We start from the raw sequence: 20,289 nt of genomic DNA, 5'->3' as shown, positions 1-20,289 counted from the left end.
TCAGTTTTTTCCAGTTGTAAAGCAATATATAGCTAATGGGAGGTAAACTAGAAAAAGGAATGAAATGCATCATGCTGTACAACACCAAAGAAATACTCCAAATGCATTTGTGTACAGCATTAACAACATGCAGTAAATGAGGTTAAAAGCAAGTACAGTGTATATATTAGAGACAGAAACTAGTCAGTCTGAGGGTTTTGTTTCTTATTTTAGTTCAACTAATGAAAACAAACAGAAGCCAAGAGCAAGCAGAGGAAGAGCAGAATCTGCATGGAGAACAACATCTCTTCCCCGAACAGTAAAGCATCTTAAGATTCAAATTGTGCATATATTTACTTGTCTTGGTCCTCTTCTTGCTATGTCATTGAAACATACCCAGATCCAATGATGGGCTTTATGCAAGTATCTACATTTTTATAAAGCAGTAATTAAACAAAACAATGCAAGTCATTCAAATTCTGTTAATCTTTTAAGTCAGGCATTAATATGCTGAACACTCACTACTACTCAATGTTATTTAAATTAAAAATAAAAACAGGGCAAGACATCTCCCAAATAGCCTTGCTGAAGTCTAGGGTATTTTAATTACGTTTGTTGCTTGGAGGAGAGCAATGTGAAAATACACGTGCTACCCAATTCATTTCATTAAGAATTACTTAAATAGTACTTTTTGACAAACAGCTGGGATCTTTGCTGGTTCTAGGTTCTGTTCAGTTCACAGCCTGACAGATTTCTCTTGCCAGTCTTTCTTTTTTTCCCCCACAGCAATTTTTTAAAACAAACCCCCAAGATCTCCTATAGCTTTTGTCAGCCATTGATAAGCAAGCAAGCATAGCGCACATGCAAGTTATTAGAATTAGAGAGCCAAATATAATTAACTACAAAGTTCCAAGCAGTAAGTACATCTACATTCCCCTGGGGAGACTCCATCTTACTGAGAGATGGATTTGAAAGCTGATAAAGAACACAGGTTACAGGGTTCACTTCAGAAGTTCTGTGCCTTCCACCCAAAGACTTACAGGAATCCATTCTGCCACCTACTATGCTAGTACAAATATTCAAGATTGTAATTAATGTCTGTAAGAATGGAGTGATGGCTGACAACTGAAGACTGACTTTTGTAGGGTTGGACATACAGACCTTAATTTTAAATGAATTCAAGTCTGAAAATAATTGTGCAGCATTAACTTTAGACACATATAAACAAACAAAGGATTATTTAAGAAAGATAAATTTACCATTCATTCACAAATTGCACCAGTCAGTGCTCTACCTAGTTCAACTAAAGTACAGCAGTGTTTTTATAATATCCAACCATGATCTAGTCTTTAAAAGGCAACTATTTACCATTTATCTGTTAGTAATTCCCAACTGAAAAAAAATTATAGTACTCTAAACTATAAACAACTATCAGTACCTGTTTATTTTTTTAACAGTAGAGAGATCACAAAGAACTGAGTTGAATTAAAGTAAAAGGAATGTGAAGGGAAAAGTTCTAATTTAGATGTCTTTAGCACATATTAAAACAAAATTAAGACATGCTACGGAAATTTATCTGAAACTGCTCTGAGCTCTGGCAATCACCTAAGTTAGTGCTGTGACTACTAAACTTAATGCTAGGTCAAAAACAGAATAGAAATTAGAAATACAAAGGTAATGCCCTGAAGAGTACACCTAAAGAAGAAAGTGGGGGTTTTTTCTTGGATAAACAGTTACTGATGGGAAAGGTTGAGACTGAGTGTACCTTTTACCTCCAGCAATCTAAGTTGTGAGTGTTCCCTAGTCTTCTGACTTAGGAGCAGATGAAATACCTCTGAACTCTTTTTCATCCTCTGCAATGAGCAAGAGGAATTTCTTTTTACCTTGCTCAAATGTGCTTTCCCTAACATCTAAATTGAGAACAACCTTCCCACTTTCATTTCAGTGGAACATTAAATACACCGAACACACACACACTATTTGGTAAACATGAGATTCAAAGTTGCAGAGCAAATCAAAAGGTAACAGAAATCTACTGTGTTTCTGAATGCGCGGACTTGTGAGTACTGCCATCTTGCTTAAGCAATGTCAGATGCAAGAGCACCTAGGAATAACAGTTTAAAGGTTAATATTGTTACAATTGTAACCACTGGTGCATTCTGTTTATGCAACAGAGAACTAAGTGGAGTGTCAGATAAACACCATCTGTACAGGGCTGGGAATGAAACATATGTATGACACCTTTGAACAGCTACAGAAGCCTTAAAGAATGGTTATCTAAACATTTACACACTGTCAGGCAGTCAAACTCTACAGGTAAAAGCCTTTTTTGGTTACTAGTTATCCCAAAATCTCTGCCACTGGTAGACAATTTTAGTAGCAGTTAGAATGAAACAGTCACAGTGGGCTTAACTGTTAATCAATGAAGATGCAACATCCAGGATTAAAATGCCTACAAGCACTTTAGAGCAGTATTTCAAACATGATAGTAAGGCACCCACACACCCCTTAAGTGAGAGCAACTGGAACTGATTAGAAAAGCTTGTTCACCCTACTTAACATATTGTACAAGGAGATAAGCAAATAGACAAGAAGTCCAAGAACTAGTAATTCCTCTATTTGATTTAAAAAAAAATGTATTTTATTACATTCTCCACTGCTTGTAAATATGCTTTTAAGTAAATGAAAAACAAATATTTCTTTGTATACATTATGTAAGGTAGTAATCCCTCTCCAACAATGTATCTTGGAAATGGAATGAAATTATCCTGAAGCTCTAAAAGTTGGTGGTATGAGAAACGCTAATTAGCTCATTTCCCTCCTGCATGCCATGTTCCTATATATTGGGAAGCAAAAGGGCAAAATCTTGAAAGCTTTCTAATTAATTTTATCTTTTTAGATAATCAGTCACAAATTAATGCCTAACTCCAGTTGGCATCCATAAATATCATAACAAAACTGAAGTCACGTATTCTTGGCTTCACCATCTTCAAGGTTTCCAAAGGAGGAACTGTATTCTTACTACAACAATACTACCTAGACTATGATGGAGAATCTTCCCTCTTTCAGCAAATTGTCCATCAGGAAGTAGAGGGTAATCTGCTACGTAGGTACCAGTGGGGAAAGAAAAGTTGGCATAGGCCTGGAACTGTCAATGATCTATTTTAAATTCAATCACCAAGCAGTGAAAAAAAATAAAATTTTTTTAAAAAATCAACTGCTTTAATCTTTAAGTCCACTGTAAACTGGTCAAAAGTATTTCCCATGGCAACTAGAAATGCCTTTCCAAAACCTTTACTCTTTTAGTAAACAATTGTCACATAGCTTTAGTAAGAACTGTGGAAAGGTTTTTCTTCTCCTTCTTTGTATAGAACCACACATTTGACACTTCTTCATTTTACAGGTAAAAGACTTAAACGGTAACCTCTTCAGGGAGAAGCCTTTTAGGCAATTTCCACAAAGGGGCTGCTGTCTTGACAAAATACTCTAACAAAATACTGAAGAAAGCAAAGATCCTCACCTTTTGAAATACTGGAGAGTTTAAAATAAAACATGGATTTTAGCTATAAAAGCTAAACAAAACAAAAAAACCCAAAACAAACAAAAAAATCTCTAATGACACTAGATGATTGTCTAGAATGACTGATGTGTCTTATGAAATCCTAGTGGTTGGAACGCTGGCTAGACTCACTGACTGCCAGTAAGTTCAAGTTACACTGGTAAGCAAATGGAGTCAGAACAGAGGACCTTTGAAGCACATTGTCTCACTTCTGATGTGTTGATACATGCCAGGTACTTCAACATCAGGATTGGATTTGACGTTTGCCAATGAGGATCTACCTTAGTGTCAGTGCTCTCAACATCCCCTTACTAAAAGGACACTAACTGGTTCAAGACAGGAATTTCTGCATTAGCCGCAATAGAAGCAGTGGAAGCCACTTACGTTGCAGACAAATTTAGGCAGCAAGAAACGGAAGCGGTCTATTAAAATAATTAAAAAATAAATCCAACTCAATTAACTTAAAATTAGTTTCTGCTCCAACATACAGTACTCACCACTTCTGATTGTATTAATTTAAGCTTTTAGATATCTAATATTTATTAAGAAGTAGCTATAAAGTTAGAGGACAGCTGGTAATAAACTGAGTGTTGAGAGCAGTCTGTTCTCCAAAGGTTTGCCATTTTGAAGCCAAAATCTATTACTATGATATTCTCATCTGATTTGTTTGTACAACACCATATTTTTTCTTGAAGATAGTTAAATTGTTTATTTTAAAAAGATACTTAACACTTAAACTCACAGCCAATGATGAGTTTAACATGTCCTCCATTTAATTTTTTAGTTATACTTACTACAGAAAACTGAATTTGCCTGTTTTGGCTTCCAGTATTTGAGTTTGCCTGACTTTGATATCAGGATTAAGAAGAGCTGACCTTCCACTCCTTGGTACCAGATTTTTTTTCATGTGTAAATATTTACTCTCCAGTATCAAAATGCCACTTCATCTTTTTGATAATGATAGAGACAGAGTTCCTCAAACCTTACACCAAGATCTACTACTCAGTCCTAGATCTTACTTTAAACTCAATTATTGCTATAGACTTCTCAATTGCATCAACACTTTTCTGGTAGTAGCCTTCTCCATGTTGTCGGGGAGGCACTATAAGTTCCCTAAGTTTATAAAAGTAATTTTTCCCTTTGTAGATGTTCAAGTACTTCATCAGGCTTTTAACTACAACTCTGAAGGCTTAGCATTGAGGTGGTTCTCTGGCACAAGTCTTTTTGCATCGCTGCTTTTCTTCTCTGCCATGTACAGGGTGTACAATCTTTGTTCAAAGGGACCATTGTTACCTTGCAATGACTTTTTTTTGAAGCTATGGCTGTTCAATCTGATGATTTGGAGAATAATGGAACAATATTATGCTGTCATTATTTTCTATTCCCCCCAATTTTTTCTTCTCCAAACTCTGCCAAACAGTTGATTCCTCTTATGCTTTTCTGTATAGATGGTATACAATCATTCTTTGTTAGACAGTACAATTCTGGATTCATTGTGTTCTCTTATGGAATTAATCAATGTACCAGGACTTTTAAGGTACTTGCACATGTAAGGTCTCCATCCCATTCTATAACCGCCCTCTTCTAACCATTTCACTAGCCACAGTAAACGCCTTCTTAAAATCACCACCACTTCAAGGACAGAACTAACACGTTGGTTATGTACAGTGGAACCTAAACAGAGAATGATAAGAAAATACACGTATCACTCTATTTCAACTAGCTACAAGTTTTGAAGACTCCGTGCTAGAAAAAATTTAGGCATTCAGTGAATTAATTCTTTCGTACAGTACATCACGTACATATTGGCAAGAAGTGAGGCCCTAATCACAGGTCCCTGGCAATGGCACCTGCTACTGAGGCAACTATAACACCCCTATGGAAGAGCTGAAACCGTTTAGTTATCATTGGGTAAATTGCTTGTGTTTACTAGAGCAGGGAATATTTCTTTGGAATTTGTCTCAAAAGAAATTCCTGCTCAGTATTAATATTTTCAAACTGAATAAAAGGCACTGTTGCTTAAGTAGTATATTTCTTGTCTCCAACTGTTTAAAAAAAATAAAAACATGTTTTTGAACAACTAGCTACCACTACCCTAAGAAGGCTTCCTTGTTACCTCACAGTCATTTCATCTCTCCCTATAAAAGCTTAACAAAAATTGCTTTTATCTGAAGCATGTCAAGTCTCACCTTTATATCTATCTTTATATCTGAAATTATGAGTTAGTATGACAGTATGCATTATAAAATTATACCATTTACTTCAGACATGTCTGAACAGCTAGATCTTCAAACTATACAAAAATAAAGTATGAAATCTTACAAAAGGAGGACATTAAGACAATAATAGCTAATTCCAAAAATATAATAATAACTTATACACAGCAGTAAGCATAAGCAATGTAGCCTACAACAGCTTTCAATTAACAGGAACTCTGAAACATGTCTGAAACAAGCATCAGCTAAAATTGGAACATTCCCAAGCACAATAATGTTTCCAATTTATTATCTTTACCACAGCACAAACTTTCACAACCCAAATGTCCGTTGTCTCTCAGTCTGTAAACAAAAGCTACTATTTCCTCTCCTCACTGTAAGAGAGTGAATATTTTCAGTCTTCAGTCAAGTTTCACAACCATCACTTGCATAAGGAATCAAGAGCCTTTTCTCTTGATAAATTACTTTTTTTTTGTCATACAGCCTGCAGTGAAGTAAAATCACAGTGAAAGTCCTGGGAAAAAAATGATCTTTACAGCAGGACTTGAACCATTCTAATAATAAATGCATCTAACAAAGCTTCCCATAATAAAAGCATGACATTTCCATTTCCAGAAATCAAGTCAATTAGAAATGCTAAATTCTACTTAAAAACCCCAAAAGATCTAAAAGTGAAAAGATTTATCTTCTCAGTCAAATACAAGTCTTTCAGTTTCACTTGCAGAGACTGTTCCAGTCTGTAAAACAGTAGTGCAATTCATTTAGTTCTACTTCTTTTATTTTTGTTAAAGTCCGGTAGACAAATGTCCTAGTTCTATGGAAAGATAGGAAGATGCTCCAGTAAACAAGAAACTTTGGCAAGCCCAGGAAGGCTTACTAGTCCATTAAAGCTTAGGAGTCCAAAGTGGCTTAAAAATGGTTTATGAATAAACTTTAAAAAAACCAACAAATTAAAAAAAAAAAAAAAACACACTGAAAAAGACAAACTAAAATAAAAAGAAATAAATAGGCAGAAATTAATGTAAACTGTCTGAACTTTTTAATGATTTCTCATTGACAGCTGGCACGACCATTACAGTCAGTTAAATATAGGTGACCTACTGAGCATTCCATTAGGGCATCCAGTCTGGAATGCTCAAATGGAATTACATTCCTAAAGGTGTAAAAAATAGAGTTCTCATAATATTACTATAGGTTTTCTTCTGCCCATCTCACTTACACTTCTTCTTGAAGAGGTTTTTTATTTTTGATGGCTTTTTATTTTTTTCACCATTTTGGCAGAGGTCCTGCGGGATGCTACTTATCCTGGGGACAGATGCAGCTTCATGGCTGGGTTTACTATCACTGCCGGTTGAAGAACACGAGGTGTGCCGAGGCTTTGGGACTGGGATCCCAGTTGAAAGCTGGTTCATGCTGCAGGACTTCTCCAGGATTCCATTATAAACTTTGCTTGCAGGACTAAAGATCATGCTCTTAGTTTCTGCCATGCCTACACAGTCAGGAGAGCCCCTAGAAATATCTGCAGTTAAAGAAGAGGAGTCTCCCGTAGATGATTCCTCCAGTGAGAATTCTTCTGGGGATACTTTCTGAGGAGAAATTGTCTGGTACATCTCAAGACTTGCTGGAGGAGACTGCTTCCTTCCAATGGATGAATTTAAGGAGTCACATTCCGAACCGGTTTCCTGTACTTCCCTGAGTCAGAGCAAAGAGAAGAGAAAACATAATGAAACTATTTCCTTCATACAGTTAAAAAGGAAATTAATTTAGAATCAATAACGTTAGTCTAAAAGCGCCACCCACACTTTTCCTTAGTAGTTAATTAAACAAAAAACATAAAGTTAAACATTAAGTTAAAACTTGCATTACATCATTTTATTATCTAAACTTAAGGTCATTAATCTGTGCAATCTTGCTTTTGTGGGCAGCAGCATCTGCCCAGAATCAGTCATTTGTATCTCACTTCAAAGAACAAAACTATCTTTCTGGCACATGAAGTCAGAAAAGTTATGAAATGAAAGAAGGAGATTTAAGCCTATCATACATAAAAAGTTTCTTCAGGACAAGTGTCCCTACCTTTCAACAAGCTCATTTGCTCCTTCCAAAAGGAATTTAACCTTTTCCTATGAGGCCATGTAACAAGAGTAGGTACACGCTCAACATGCTGTAAGAATTGTGTTACCATCCATCTTCTCTTCGCCCAGTAGCTGACATTGCTTTTGATCCTAGTTTCAGATGTAAAAGCCAGTAACATATTGTAATGGAGAATCAGGGTTAGTTCAGTGCACCCTGGATTGTAACATTACTTAACTGTATATGACAAGCTAGCTATTTACATACACATACCAGACAAGAACTCTCTGTTCCATGTAGACTATATTAGTTTATATTATCCTATAGATTACTTTAACTTTTGGCTTGGTTTAACCTCTAATTCTAAACTGTTAGTCTCAATAATCCTATCAGAGTTCCGAGTGCTGTTTGCTAATCTCCGTACCATTGTTTATCAGCAGAGAAGTAAATGGCTTCCTCCTCCTCTTCAGTTCGATAAAGAGCTGGGCAGCTCGACACAGAAAGGATGTCAGGGTCAGGGGAGTGCAAAGCGTGCTGAGACTGCGGAGATGATGGCACAACATTGCGTCTTGATCGACACAAGCTACTGCTTCTTGCCAGTGTGCTGCTGGGAGGTTTCACAATGGACCCTGAGGCATAGAAAAAGCAAACCAAAACCCTCCAAGTTACGTTGATGTTAACAATATCTACTCTGAAGCCTAAATAGCAGGTATATGCTTCAGTGACAGTGATTTTTAAACAACTTTGACATTGCTTGACTGTTCCAGAGCAAGAAAGACTGAACACCTTATACATTCTACAGTTAGATGCAGCAGCTTGTGCCGGCCAAATACTACACTAACCACACACACCAAAGCTCTGGCTCACTGTGCTCTCTCGAGAAAAAAAAAAAAAGAGAAAGATTTTTCTGAAACTCACAACCCCTTATACACTAAAAATAGCAGTGCTGAAATTAGTATGTTACACAATGTCCTGGATTTTACTTGTGTGGTGATTTGGAATTTAAAAAAAATACGTAAAAGTTTTGCAAGGTAGGTACACCTAACCAAACAGCCAACTGAAATACACTGCATTAGTTGAAAAGTAGGTTAGACATGGAAGACCAATTTCACTTATGTAACAGGATAGAAAATATATAATTCAACCTCATTTTAAGCTCAAGAATTTCCTTTTAGATGACACTTTCTTTTGTCAGGCTAACTATGAATTTCCAGAAACAAAAATATAAGCATGGAGGAAACAGCAACACAAGACTTGACCAGGAAAGTCTCAACAGGAAGTGACAAACTCAAATGTTCCTAATCCAATTCCTCCTTCAAAAGGTTATTTAGGCAGCAATACTAGTACAGAAATAAAGCTGCAGACCTGTTTTCAGGCTAGCTGTTATGAGTCTCAGGATTTTTCATACCCCTCCTCAAACTGTCCCATAGAATGCATCACTGCTTACGTTAGACACACCAGACCCTTACTGATGTTCAAAATGTTTAACAAACACAACACAATAAAAAAATTCAACTATTTCTGTCTAGCCGGACAAAATATATTTTATTTTTCGCAATACCAGTTTAGCATCAGGTAAGTTATAGATTCGCTTCCTAGAATCTCAGAAAAGGTTGTCACTCCGTTTTAATACAGGAAATCACAACTTTTAGAAAACAGTAACTGCACCTTTGCCAGCACATAAATTCATTTCCGTTCCTGAGCAGAAAAGAAAGGTTTATAAGCCCCAACATGAGAGTTGTCATGTATCTCAAACTTTTCATTTTACTTTTTATGAACTCCCTACTGACCCTAAAAGCAGGTTTTGGGAGCTCAGAAACCATCTTGTGTCATTATAAAAGTACTCCTAAAAGAGCAAATGTGAACTGAGATAGGAATAAGAATCCCTTTAGCAAATTTGTGCTACATGTCCAGGTAAATCAGATACCATCCTACTCACTGGTATAAAAAAACCCCCTAGATTGCACCATCAGTGAATTTCGAGAGAAGTCACAAGCATTTTAATTCCTTGTAGGTGCATATACCCAGGAATATGAAGGGTTCAGCTATGACAATTTAACATATAGAATTTTCTAGTGCTAATGAAAGTCACTAAATCCAGGAACCAGCTGAATCCTGATCAGTCCATGGAAAAGCAGAAGTTTCACTATCACCCTCCTGTAAGGTCTTTGTTCCAGTGTCGTACATCTATTTCTCATCGCCTTTTGTTCTTCAGCTTGAGATTGATCAAACCACTCTATTACTTGACACCATTTCAGCCTATGAACCCAACTGCTCTGGCACAAAGAAGCCTGTCTGACAGACTTCAAATTTTGTCAATCTTACGAGATCAAAGGGCGGGGGCAAGGTAACAGCCCGGTTCAGTTTAGATCCAGAGACTGTAATCGTCTCACTCTTAACTGACCTTCTGCATGCTGCATTTTGCCTGAAGCCTCATGAGCATGACAAGCCATTTTGCTTCTGTCCTTCCTTGCGTGCATTTGTTATTTTTCTCTAAAGGATGGGAGTAATTCAGCAGTTACCAAACTAACCTGCAATAATTTGACTCCTAAACTAGTTTCAACAACAGATCACTTAGCATATTTTCTCTCTCCTTCCCCACTCCCAAGTGTTTACAGGTTTTTTTTACTGAGTAGAAATTTTAAAAGCTAGTAAATTAAGGATAAACTACTTCCTTCATGTGATCACTTTAACAACATCAGGCTCTTGGGCCTTACTAAAATTAAAGTTTGTGTAGTGTTATTAAGATTCAGATAACTTTCATCAATGAGACAGAAACACTTCCAAATGAACTGAACTTTAACACACAGAAATTAAACCATAATTGAAAAAGCATACAGTAAAGTTTCAGCTAAGTATGTTCGTACAAACTACAGTCCTTTTCTAATTGTAGTTGCTCTGAACCAACTGCACTCTCTTCTCTGGCTTCACTTCTAAGCAAGAGCTGAATGAGAAGAATGATGAAAAAAAAACACAAGTCTGATGTCTTATATACATATCCAAGTGTAGTCATTTTAGACCATCTGGAAAATCATGATAATAAATGGATCTCTTCATTTTGAAATCAGAGCAGAGGTTTCTCTATATTGAATTAGAAGTTTAGGTATCCATATTGTATTGGGCCACCCAATAAATTTGTTGCTAGGGTTTAAATCAAAGCCTTCACAGTGAAGACAACTAGAGAAACAGCATGCCTTAAAAGTGATCAGAACTTGTAGTAAGTAGTGTTGCAAGGGGATCAATGAACTTTTCAATGTGGTCTGTAGAAAACAGGTTGGTACACTTAGAAGAAAAACATGTGCCCAAGGCATGCTAAATGAAGCCAGCGAAGTGGTGATCTTAAGCTATTTTAAAATACAGTTTGTACTTCTTCTGAGAATCCCAGCCCTGGAAGAAAAATATACTCATATGATAGCTTTTTTCCCTACTTGTTCCTCAGCTTGATATTGGTTGTTTGAATAGCTGCATGGGAGCTCATCTTTTTGATTTTCCTCTAGAGTCCAGTTAATCAAAGCTTCCACAAAACAGGCTCTTGTACTGACACAATGACTCATGATACCAGGGTGGTCTGAGTCCCCAGTGTATATCTTCTGATCATAGTTTAACCAAAGCTGAATTGCCCTCCCTCCAGCACTTGGCTTCTTTGCCTTGCACTCAAACAATCCACTGTATCCAAACACAAACATTCTGCCTGAAAGCTTTCCTTGTCAACAGGATTTTGCTCCAACCACTAAAGAACGTTTGCAAATCTATGTAGCATGCGGCCTCTCAAAGGGTGTGATCTTCCTAATAGCTCAAAGGACTCTAGATTAACACCATCTCTTCCACCTGAAAGAATAAATGTGCAAATAGAAATTCAGCAGTATTCATTACGAATTTTTGTAAGTAGCAATCCAAGCTTGACAAGCAGTTTCAAAACCTTAGCTGGATTTACCCCACTCCACCAATGAAACAGAATAAAGGTTTCTTCTTCATGTTAAGTTTATTGCAAAACTCAGTTTTCAGTTCATTAAATCCCACATGACCTCGCATCTGAAATGCTAGATAGAGTTTTGGTCCTTTTGACTTTGATCTAATCCTGTTTGATTTCAGCACTCTCCTCCTACCTAACTGGGAACTCCCATGACCCCACAACTTTTCCCCTTCTTTTTACTGAGCTCACCACTTACCATGAAACTGTGAAACTATTGGAGGAGTATCTTCATCTAAGTCATCAACTCCCCCTGCAATTGGGTAAGGAGGAATGGAGACTCGAGGCATAACTACCCAGCTGTGATCAGAGTAGAGAGAGGAGGTCAAGCTTGGTAGCCCAGAATTGTGTGCGATTTGAAACCCGCAAATCTTCTCAATCTGTTGCCATCGATAAAGACGCTCTCGCAAACACGTTGTCAACTCAGAGAGTGCTTTCCTGAAGAAAAGCACACATTAAAATTACACATGCTGTTCTTAATGATAAAGCAAAGCAACACAAGTGCATTAATTCCAGCATACCAGAAGATCCATTAGGGACAGTTCAAATATTCAGATTTTAATATATTTTAAACTGCTTTTCTTAAAATGTAAAACCTCTATGACACTCAATTCTTTAACTCTCAAAAATGACATTGTTTCAAGAATAAGTAAGCACAAAAGAGTATGCAGCCTGTCCTGGTAACCCTCTTACTTTGCTTCAAGAATTTTATGGTCCACTTCATCCAGGGAGGAGCTGTGTGCAACATGTAATGTTCCAAATACAGTGCTTCTCTTCTTTTTTATCTTTTCTGCCTAAAAGGCAAGATAAAATGAAATGCATAAAACTAGGAGTAATATACTTAACAGATGACAAAACATTAGCAATATTGAGAGGTAGCAAACAACTCAGAAGAAAAAAACACCCAAATGCTTATCTGCTTTGTGTTTACTATTTCATGTATCTAGCAACAGATCAGAAAAGTCTTTAAGTAGCTGACGAATAAGTTATTACCTCATCTTTGGCAATTGCTAATTGCATTTCTGCATGCTGTCTTTTGATGTTGTAATATTGTACTTCAACTTCATGTGTTAACTGAAGCCACTTCTGCAAAGCTTCAGGAACAGACCAATTACTTCTCAACTCAAACTCCTTCTCAGCCTTTTTTAAAGCCATGCGAACCTAGCAATCAATAAGAAATAAGAGTGTCACCAAGAGTATCGTTAAAACTGACAGCAGAAGAAAGTGAAGTATAAGCACCCTTATACCAGGAAGGCAGATCAGGCATTTCTGAAATCTGGCATAAGACCTACCATATACTGTACTATACTCAGATTTTTTTTTCTTTTGATATATGGTTCCTAATTTGAAGCTTAAATTTTTTTTTAAGACAGCATTTTTTTAGTACAATAAATCAAAATTTATTGCTTTTCAGAGGAGACAAAGCTACCATCTCTCTTCTGATAACAAGATAAAAAAAGCTTTTGTATATATTTTTGTTCAGTGAATCCAAAAACATTACGATAAGCTAATATACAAAGCTTACGGCTTTTTATAGTTTCAGGATTATTTTACTAGATAAAATCATACTTTTATCTAGTATGATTGAAAGACAGTCACTAAGCGCGCTTAGAATTTTTCCATTAAAACCTAGCATTTGAGGAATGCTGCTTTAAACACTCCTAAGGATCTAATAAAACTACAACCAATTCAAAGTCAACACTAAAGTTATAAACAGTTTGCAGATACCTGTACTAATTCTTCCTCTGCATATTTGAGCCTGCTGAGCTCACATTCAGCTCCCTCCCTCAATTCCCTTAGGCGATGAGCTTCCCGTTTTGCATCATTGATCTCATCCATCATTTTGCGCTCCAGATTTTGCTTTTCCACAGCAACATTTCTGTTCTCTTCTTGTGCCTTCTCAAGCCTTGACAATTGAAGAAAAAGTATAAGAAAATACACAGCATATTTGTTTAAAAGTTGTAGTCCTCAGAAGAAAATGCATCCAGTAACAGGGCAAGAGGCAATGGCACAAACCAAAGCATGAGGTTCCATCTGAACATCAGGAAACACTTTCACCATGAGAGTGACTGAGCACTGGCACAGGTTGCCCAGAGAGGTGGTAGAGTCTCCATCCTTGGACATATTCAGAAGCCACCCAGACATGGTCCTAGGCAACCTGTTCCAGATGATCCTGCTTGAGCAGGAAGGGCCGGACAAGATGAATTCCAGAAGTCTCTTCCAACCTCAATCATTCTGTGATAATAAAGACTCTGCAAGCTTCATGAATCAGCAGCAACTGCATCACACAGTGTGATATCCCCATCAGGCAAAATACACAAGCTTTTAAGTGAACTACCATTAAAGGTGCAATATCAAAATACAAGACTATATACAATTGAGTTACAGGTGCACCAGAGAAGACTTTCAATTCTCACACTGCTATATAAGCAGTAGAAAGTAATCAGTCCTGGTTTGTTTCAATCTTAAGAGCTTAAAAACAGGAGAAATGTTCTCATTCCCCTGTATGTAAATACTCCAAAGTAAATTGTAATTATATGAAAATAACAATACATACTTGTAAATCTGTAGGTAAAGAAGACAACCTTCTTTACCTTCATCCACAAGTTCATACTGCCTGCGAAAATACCCAGGTGCAATTTCTACCCATAAAACCAGCATCAATGAAATCACAATTTCCATGCAAAGGGAAGATGAACAAAATCCAAAGGCAGCTTAATGCAAATAATTTATGACTGTAAAGGATCTATGTTAGTATTTAACCTCAAAACAAAAGGACAACTAGACATTAACTTTTTTTATTTTTAGGTTTTATACCTTTCCTGCAAGTCAAGAAGACTTTGCTCTGCTGTTTGAAGACTTTCTAAGTCCTTCATCATTTTTGTGATATGTTCTCTTGAGGTTCTGTTCTGTGTATATGCAAACCAGCAGCCTCCAAAACCAATAACTATAGAAACTGTTAATATAAAATCCTTCATCCAGTTGTGAGGGGGACCTGTGCAGAGAATAACACCATCATTAACTAGTTCACTGATACAGACAACAGACTAAGGCCTTCTCCCTGACCTAAAAGGTGACAGGATCTGATGCTAAACAGAATTACCTCAAACTATCCCCAATAATTACCTCTCAAATGTATTCCAGAGCATTTTCCCTACAACATAAGCAGTTCTGCTCTAATACAATTTACTTAATCTACACTAAAACATTCATTAGACTGAGAAAAGCTTATCAAACCTTTACAGTACATACTCTGTATCTTTATTTTTACTTATTTAAATAGAGTTCCCCAATTATACTTTATCAGGCCAGTAAGAGCTTTAATTATGTTTGAGCAAATTTTCTCCAGTTTGCACCCTCTGGAAAGGTGCAACCCTATGCTGGGTTAAAAATGCACTTGGAAAAAATAAAGTACATTTTAAAATGGTGAGTGGCTAACAGCAGCCCTTCTTAAAAGCAAAACTTGGATCGTCAAATTATCATATCCAAGATTCACGTACACATCTTTGTTAGTACAATTTTAGTCATTTGCACCTTTATAAGACTTTCTGCTAGCATTAAAGGTATAATACAAATACAAAGTGATTTTTTTCCCCCCTAAAAATTCCCAACTCAGATCTGGCCTGACTGATTCAGGAACACTGGACATGCACAGCACCACAACAAATCTGTAGCTGTGTACAAGCAAGAATGCAGAGCATTGCTGATGTGGTATAGACATGTCTGCATATGGTAAAATAGGTCAGATGTGGAACTGCTGCATCAAGTTTAACTGCACTTAAACTCAACTCTGCACAAAAGATGCAGTTATTGGATTTGCACCACCCTCTCCTTTTTTCTTCTTGGGAAGGTCATCCCCTCTCATTTCAGCATCCCAGCTGCACTGTCCAAGCTAACTGGGAAGTGAATGTAACATTAGCTGTAAGTGTAATTTAAACAGTCAAAACCATTTAGAGGACACTTCTTGTGACACAAAAGCCAACTTCCATCTTTGAAGTGGGGTCATACTAAAATTTCTACATGATCTTATACACAGAAGCGAACCTTTGTCCTGGTCACAGCACCTCAACTGGCTTTTTTAATTCACTGCAGACTTCCACAACACACGCCAAGCAATCCATCAGTACATCCACAACGTAGATAAGCTGTCCTATCTACAGTATCAAGTGTCATTGAAAATATGCTCTGTTGAATTCTTATAACTAAGAGATAAGAAAAAAACTCCAAAAAGTTACTAACGGGTAAGAGGTCCAAATAAAACCACATCCAAGGCTTTAAGCTGAAGCTTCTGTCTATGGCTCCGGTCAATTATTTTCAAGTGAGAGATCATGAAAGCATGTTCATTTACTGCTATCCTGTTAATGATAAGACAAAACATTACCTATACCATAAATTATACTCAGAATCAGTCTGTGCAAAAAAAAAAAGACATCCACAACATTTCTCATAGTTCTACAGATTACAGATAACCAATTAAGAGTGAGAAATATAATATGACAGTATGGCTAGAAAAAAAAGCATATCAGAATGTGGCAAAAAGGAACATAAAATCATTTACCTATTCTTTTCTTTCTGGAAAAATCATGAAATAAATCCATTTAGCAAAGTTAAAGGTAAAGATATATTTGCAGACTTGTGACACCAACTCTGTAATACATGCAATATACTCAGATGTGGTAGTCACACTCCAGGAAACAGGTTCTACAGATAGTTTGTTACATATACCCATACAATAGACTGGAAGATGTTCAAAAGAAAGTTTGCTACCACACAGAATTATGTAACCTTTGATAAAAGCTTCCACAGCAAGAAACAAAACTTTCATGAAAGTCATATTTTAAAATATTTTGGTAGGAAAAAAAATGCAGCCACCTCTTCAAAATTGCAAGGATGTTTTTCTTTTCTAGCATTTGACCATATCTTGTTAGACTTTAGGTTCACATCATTGTTCCCACACACAGATTAAAGGAGAAACCTACAAAGAATTATTTGAAACTAATCCTGAAAAAACATTCACCTGGGAAGTGTTGTTCCATTGACATTGCTCTCTCTGAAATTCTTTTCATATTGTGGCAGTTCAACAAATTCTGAAAGCCACTGAAGAGTGTCCTCTTGAGTCCAGTTATGAACTGAAAGAAAAATTCAGTTTAATTACCTTACATTTTTGTAAAATTTAACAGCAAGACATAGAAGACAAGCAGTAGAAAAGCAGGCTACAATGACCAAGAGAGTTTAGTCAAATATAATTGCAGAAAAATTAGCACTGAGGTGTTTCTGGCATTTTGCCTTTTTCATTATATGCTTCTCAGTAAAAGCTTAGGCTAACTATAAAAAAAACAAGCATGGAACAAATAGAAACATTTCTTTATTAAAAATTCCACAGAATAATTTAGTCTTTTGCTTTAGTTTAAATCAGGACAGCATTTTGTGATCTCTTGTGACTTTGATCTACTTAAACTGATCTCAGCCTCAATCCCTTTGTCCTTGCTACCCTTGCAGAACTAAACACACATCAGCTGGTGATGTAGTCATTTGAGGCAACACACCAAGATCTTTCCCTGGATGGCGGCTTAAGAACTTGTTTTCACAAGAATTTTCTTACAGGCTCATGCCTACCAACCACAAAACGGGAGCCAATGAGAGATGAAGAGAGAAGACTGAAAGAAAACACCAAAAGACAGTAACAATATAACCTGAAAACACTTAAATCTCTCTTAAATGTGCCCAAAAAAGCTGAACTAAATGCAAAAATACCTGTTTACCTAAAAATTAATATCAATTACTTCTTTGATTATGTTGTGTCTTATTAAACGACCACTCATCATTTAAGCTATCAATACATAGTCATCTCTTATTCTGAGATTTCACGGTCTGAATCTCTGCTCATGCACGTATTTTACGAGAAATTTAGATTTATGATGTAAAGTAATACTTCATTTACAGAAGTTCAGTATAGGTGTCTGCAAATCCCCAAATTTTCCAGGTTGACGCAGACTAAACTACTCTGTTCTCCCTTTCCGACTCTGTCAGTGAAAACACTCATTTTCTTTTTGTTGGTATCTTCTATATGCTGTATGTTGGTAAAAACATTGCTTCACTTATCTCAAATAAGACCTTATGAAACACATATTTGTTTATTCTACAACAGCATACAGTACCGAAAAGCAAACTGGTCTTCCTTCAATAGAAGCTGTTTCAGCCCACTGAAACACGACACAAGGCAAGTGTGATATACACCAGGTGTACTGAAGGGCAAGCAGGCCAGCTGAAACTCATCTAAATCAGCACTGCCACTTAGAATGTGCCAACTCCTACTAATTAGCTGGGGTTGTAACTTTTCCTTAATTTAGTCACCAAAAAAGAATACAGTGCTTCACACAGTGGAGTAGCAAGTCACAATTACTCCAAGTTAAATGCATACAGCATTACAGAGTAATTATAACATCCTTCCCTCTCACACCTCTTTTCACAAACAGATATCTTGAGAGAGAGGATGCCAACAACATGCCTTGGGAAGGCAGGTGTAGAAGCTACAGTGTTTACACCTCAGAGCAGCACTTAGTCTCTAGAGTTGCATCAGCTGTTCTATTTCAGATCACAAGTTATTGAGTTGTTTTTTTTCCTACTTTTTTTTAACTGCCCTATCAACATGCTGAAGATGAAGACAGCCAAAGTAGTTTTAAACTGGCCCTGTCTGAAAGTTGGTCCTTGCTAACCCACGTTAATGGCCGATTAGAAGATCATTTTTTAATATTTATCACATAGCACAGTGCTTCCAGGCAGGGATGCTTGAAGTGAAGTAACATTGCAGTGTCAGTCTCAGTACTCTTATGGGCCTCCTACTCCTTTCAGAAATCAAATTACATTTTATAGGAGTATTTCATGGCAAGGAGTGAATGACAGCCATACATGAAGCTTAAAGTTGAGAACAGGCTGACCACAAGATTGTTCTGTATCAAGCATACAAAAGCATTCAAAACTTAGTTTTTAGAACCTTCAACAGTAACATCAGCAGCACACAGCATTATGTAACTCATCCTTAGCCAACCTCTGCTTGCATACATTTCTAACCTCCAGATATTTAAAACCTGAGAAACCAAATGATTAAAGTGCAAGGCAACCATAACGCCTTTGTGGTACGCAGTTTAGTCCCAGTTGTGCAACAGTAAATCAGAATACAACAGATGATCACACATACAAACATAAAACTATTTTTTTACCTTTTTACCCTAATAAATAAGGTACCAGACTTTAGTTCACCATCTATTTTTCACAGAGAAGGAAAGAGAATTAAAGAAAACAAAAAGGTACCAATACAAGGCAAAGGAGAAGCTTTTTTTGTATTATAGGGCAGTCTACAGGACATACTATACAATAAAGTTCAAATATGCCATAATGGTAAAAAAAGTTACTCTTTTCTAAGGCAGTTTGTAACAAGTAGGTTTGGTAGGATTTGAATTAGTCTGACAATAGTTGGCCATTCATGAACTCCAGGTTTGATCGTGACAGGTTTACTTTATTACAAAATCAAGTCCCAAGGGACAATGCTACATCACCAAGAATGCAGCACCATATCCTACTCAGAGACATGTCAGAGAACTACCCAGCTGAAGGCCCTGCACTGATTTTACATTCTCTCTTGCTACCAAGACTAAATACCTACCCACCTAGCACAGACAGAAAATTTGTATGATCATGGTCCATCACAGGGGCAAAAAGAGAAGGCAGGCACCTTTGAGTGAGAGAACTTTCAAAGATAATTGTACAAAGACTGGTACTAAGATATCAAAACAAATGCTCATCTGCCTCCTTGTCTGCACTCAAAACCTCTAGGTCTTCAAGGCTCTAGCAGAAAAAGCACTGAAGATGTTCCTTTGATTTTAACCTTAGTAGCTACTAAGCTTATTACTTTTGAACAGCTGAAGGGCTCTGTAGTGCATGTATAAATACTGCTTAGTTAGAAGACAAGGCAGTCAAAGAATACAACAAGCATATACTGGCATTTACATTTAAAGAGCAGTAACACAGTAAGTCAGATGACTCAGAGAGTAGTGTTTTCTGTTTTAAACAGGTGTGCTAGGTCATAGTCACTCCTCTAAATAAAGCACTCTGTGGAATCAGACTATGAGATTAGAAGATTTCAAAGGTCACAAAAAGCATATTATAATTAAACTAAACTAAATTAAATTAAAGTCTTGTTTTGTACTCAAGGACTCAAACTGTGTGGCAACACAGCAACAAAATCTGGATGCTGATTCAAGTTATGATATGATTCCTTCTATGCAGGTAAAACCTACAGCAGCCTTGAAATTCCTTTAATTTGCACCAGCATAGACTATGCCTAGAAGATTCTGCACCAGGCAAGGACACCAAAAGCCTGCTCAGTGTCAGGAATATTAAAAAGCAATATTCTGAAGCTCCTTCTTTTATTAGGCAATTTTTAAAGCTTTGAATGGAGCCAATCCTCAGGGTTCTACTCACTGTATAAGATCCTT

At 36.7% G+C, this 20,289-nt stretch overlaps 1 protein-coding gene across 3 annotated transcripts in view; it reads right to left on the bottom strand.

Annotated features, from left to right (window-relative positions):
* Positions 1–768: 768 nt before the first annotated feature.
* Positions 769–20,289, bottom strand: part of STIM2 (stromal interaction molecule 2) — a 70,035-nt gene continuing 50,514 nt past the window's right edge. For 2 of the 3 annotated variants that reach the window (XM_027686437.1, XM_027686435.1), the window contains exons 4-12: positions 16,812–16,923; positions 16,034–16,149; positions 14,612–14,789; positions 13,523–13,700; positions 12,788–12,955; positions 12,488–12,588; positions 11,994–12,232; positions 8,249–8,453; positions 769–7,446 (exon numbers count right to left, since the gene is read on the bottom strand). In XM_027686437.1, the coding sequence (XP_027542238.1) occupies positions 6,966–7,446; positions 8,249–8,453; positions 11,994–12,232; positions 12,488–12,588; positions 12,788–12,955; positions 13,523–13,700; positions 14,612–14,789; positions 16,034–16,149; positions 16,812–16,923 (1,778 nt within the window). In that variant the 3' untranslated portion in view covers positions 769–6,965. Of the gene's footprint in view, positions 7,447–7,827; positions 7,977–8,248; positions 8,454–11,993; positions 12,233–12,487; positions 12,589–12,787; positions 12,956–13,522; positions 13,701–14,611; positions 14,790–16,033; positions 16,150–16,811; positions 16,924–20,289 lie in introns of all 3 variants that reach the window. The other variant, XM_027686436.1, reaches the window with a different exon arrangement.

The sequence above is a fragment of the Neopelma chrysocephalum genome, unplaced genomic scaffold (genome assembly GCF_003984885.1).
Source record: "Neopelma chrysocephalum unplaced genomic scaffold, ASM398488v2 Primary Assembly neopelma1_71, whole genome shotgun sequence".
Classification (NCBI taxonomy): domain Eukaryota; kingdom Metazoa; phylum Chordata; class Aves; order Passeriformes; family Pipridae; genus Neopelma; species Neopelma chrysocephalum.
Note: the sequence above shows the minus strand (reverse complement) of the source record. Positions and strands in the feature narration are given on the sequence as shown.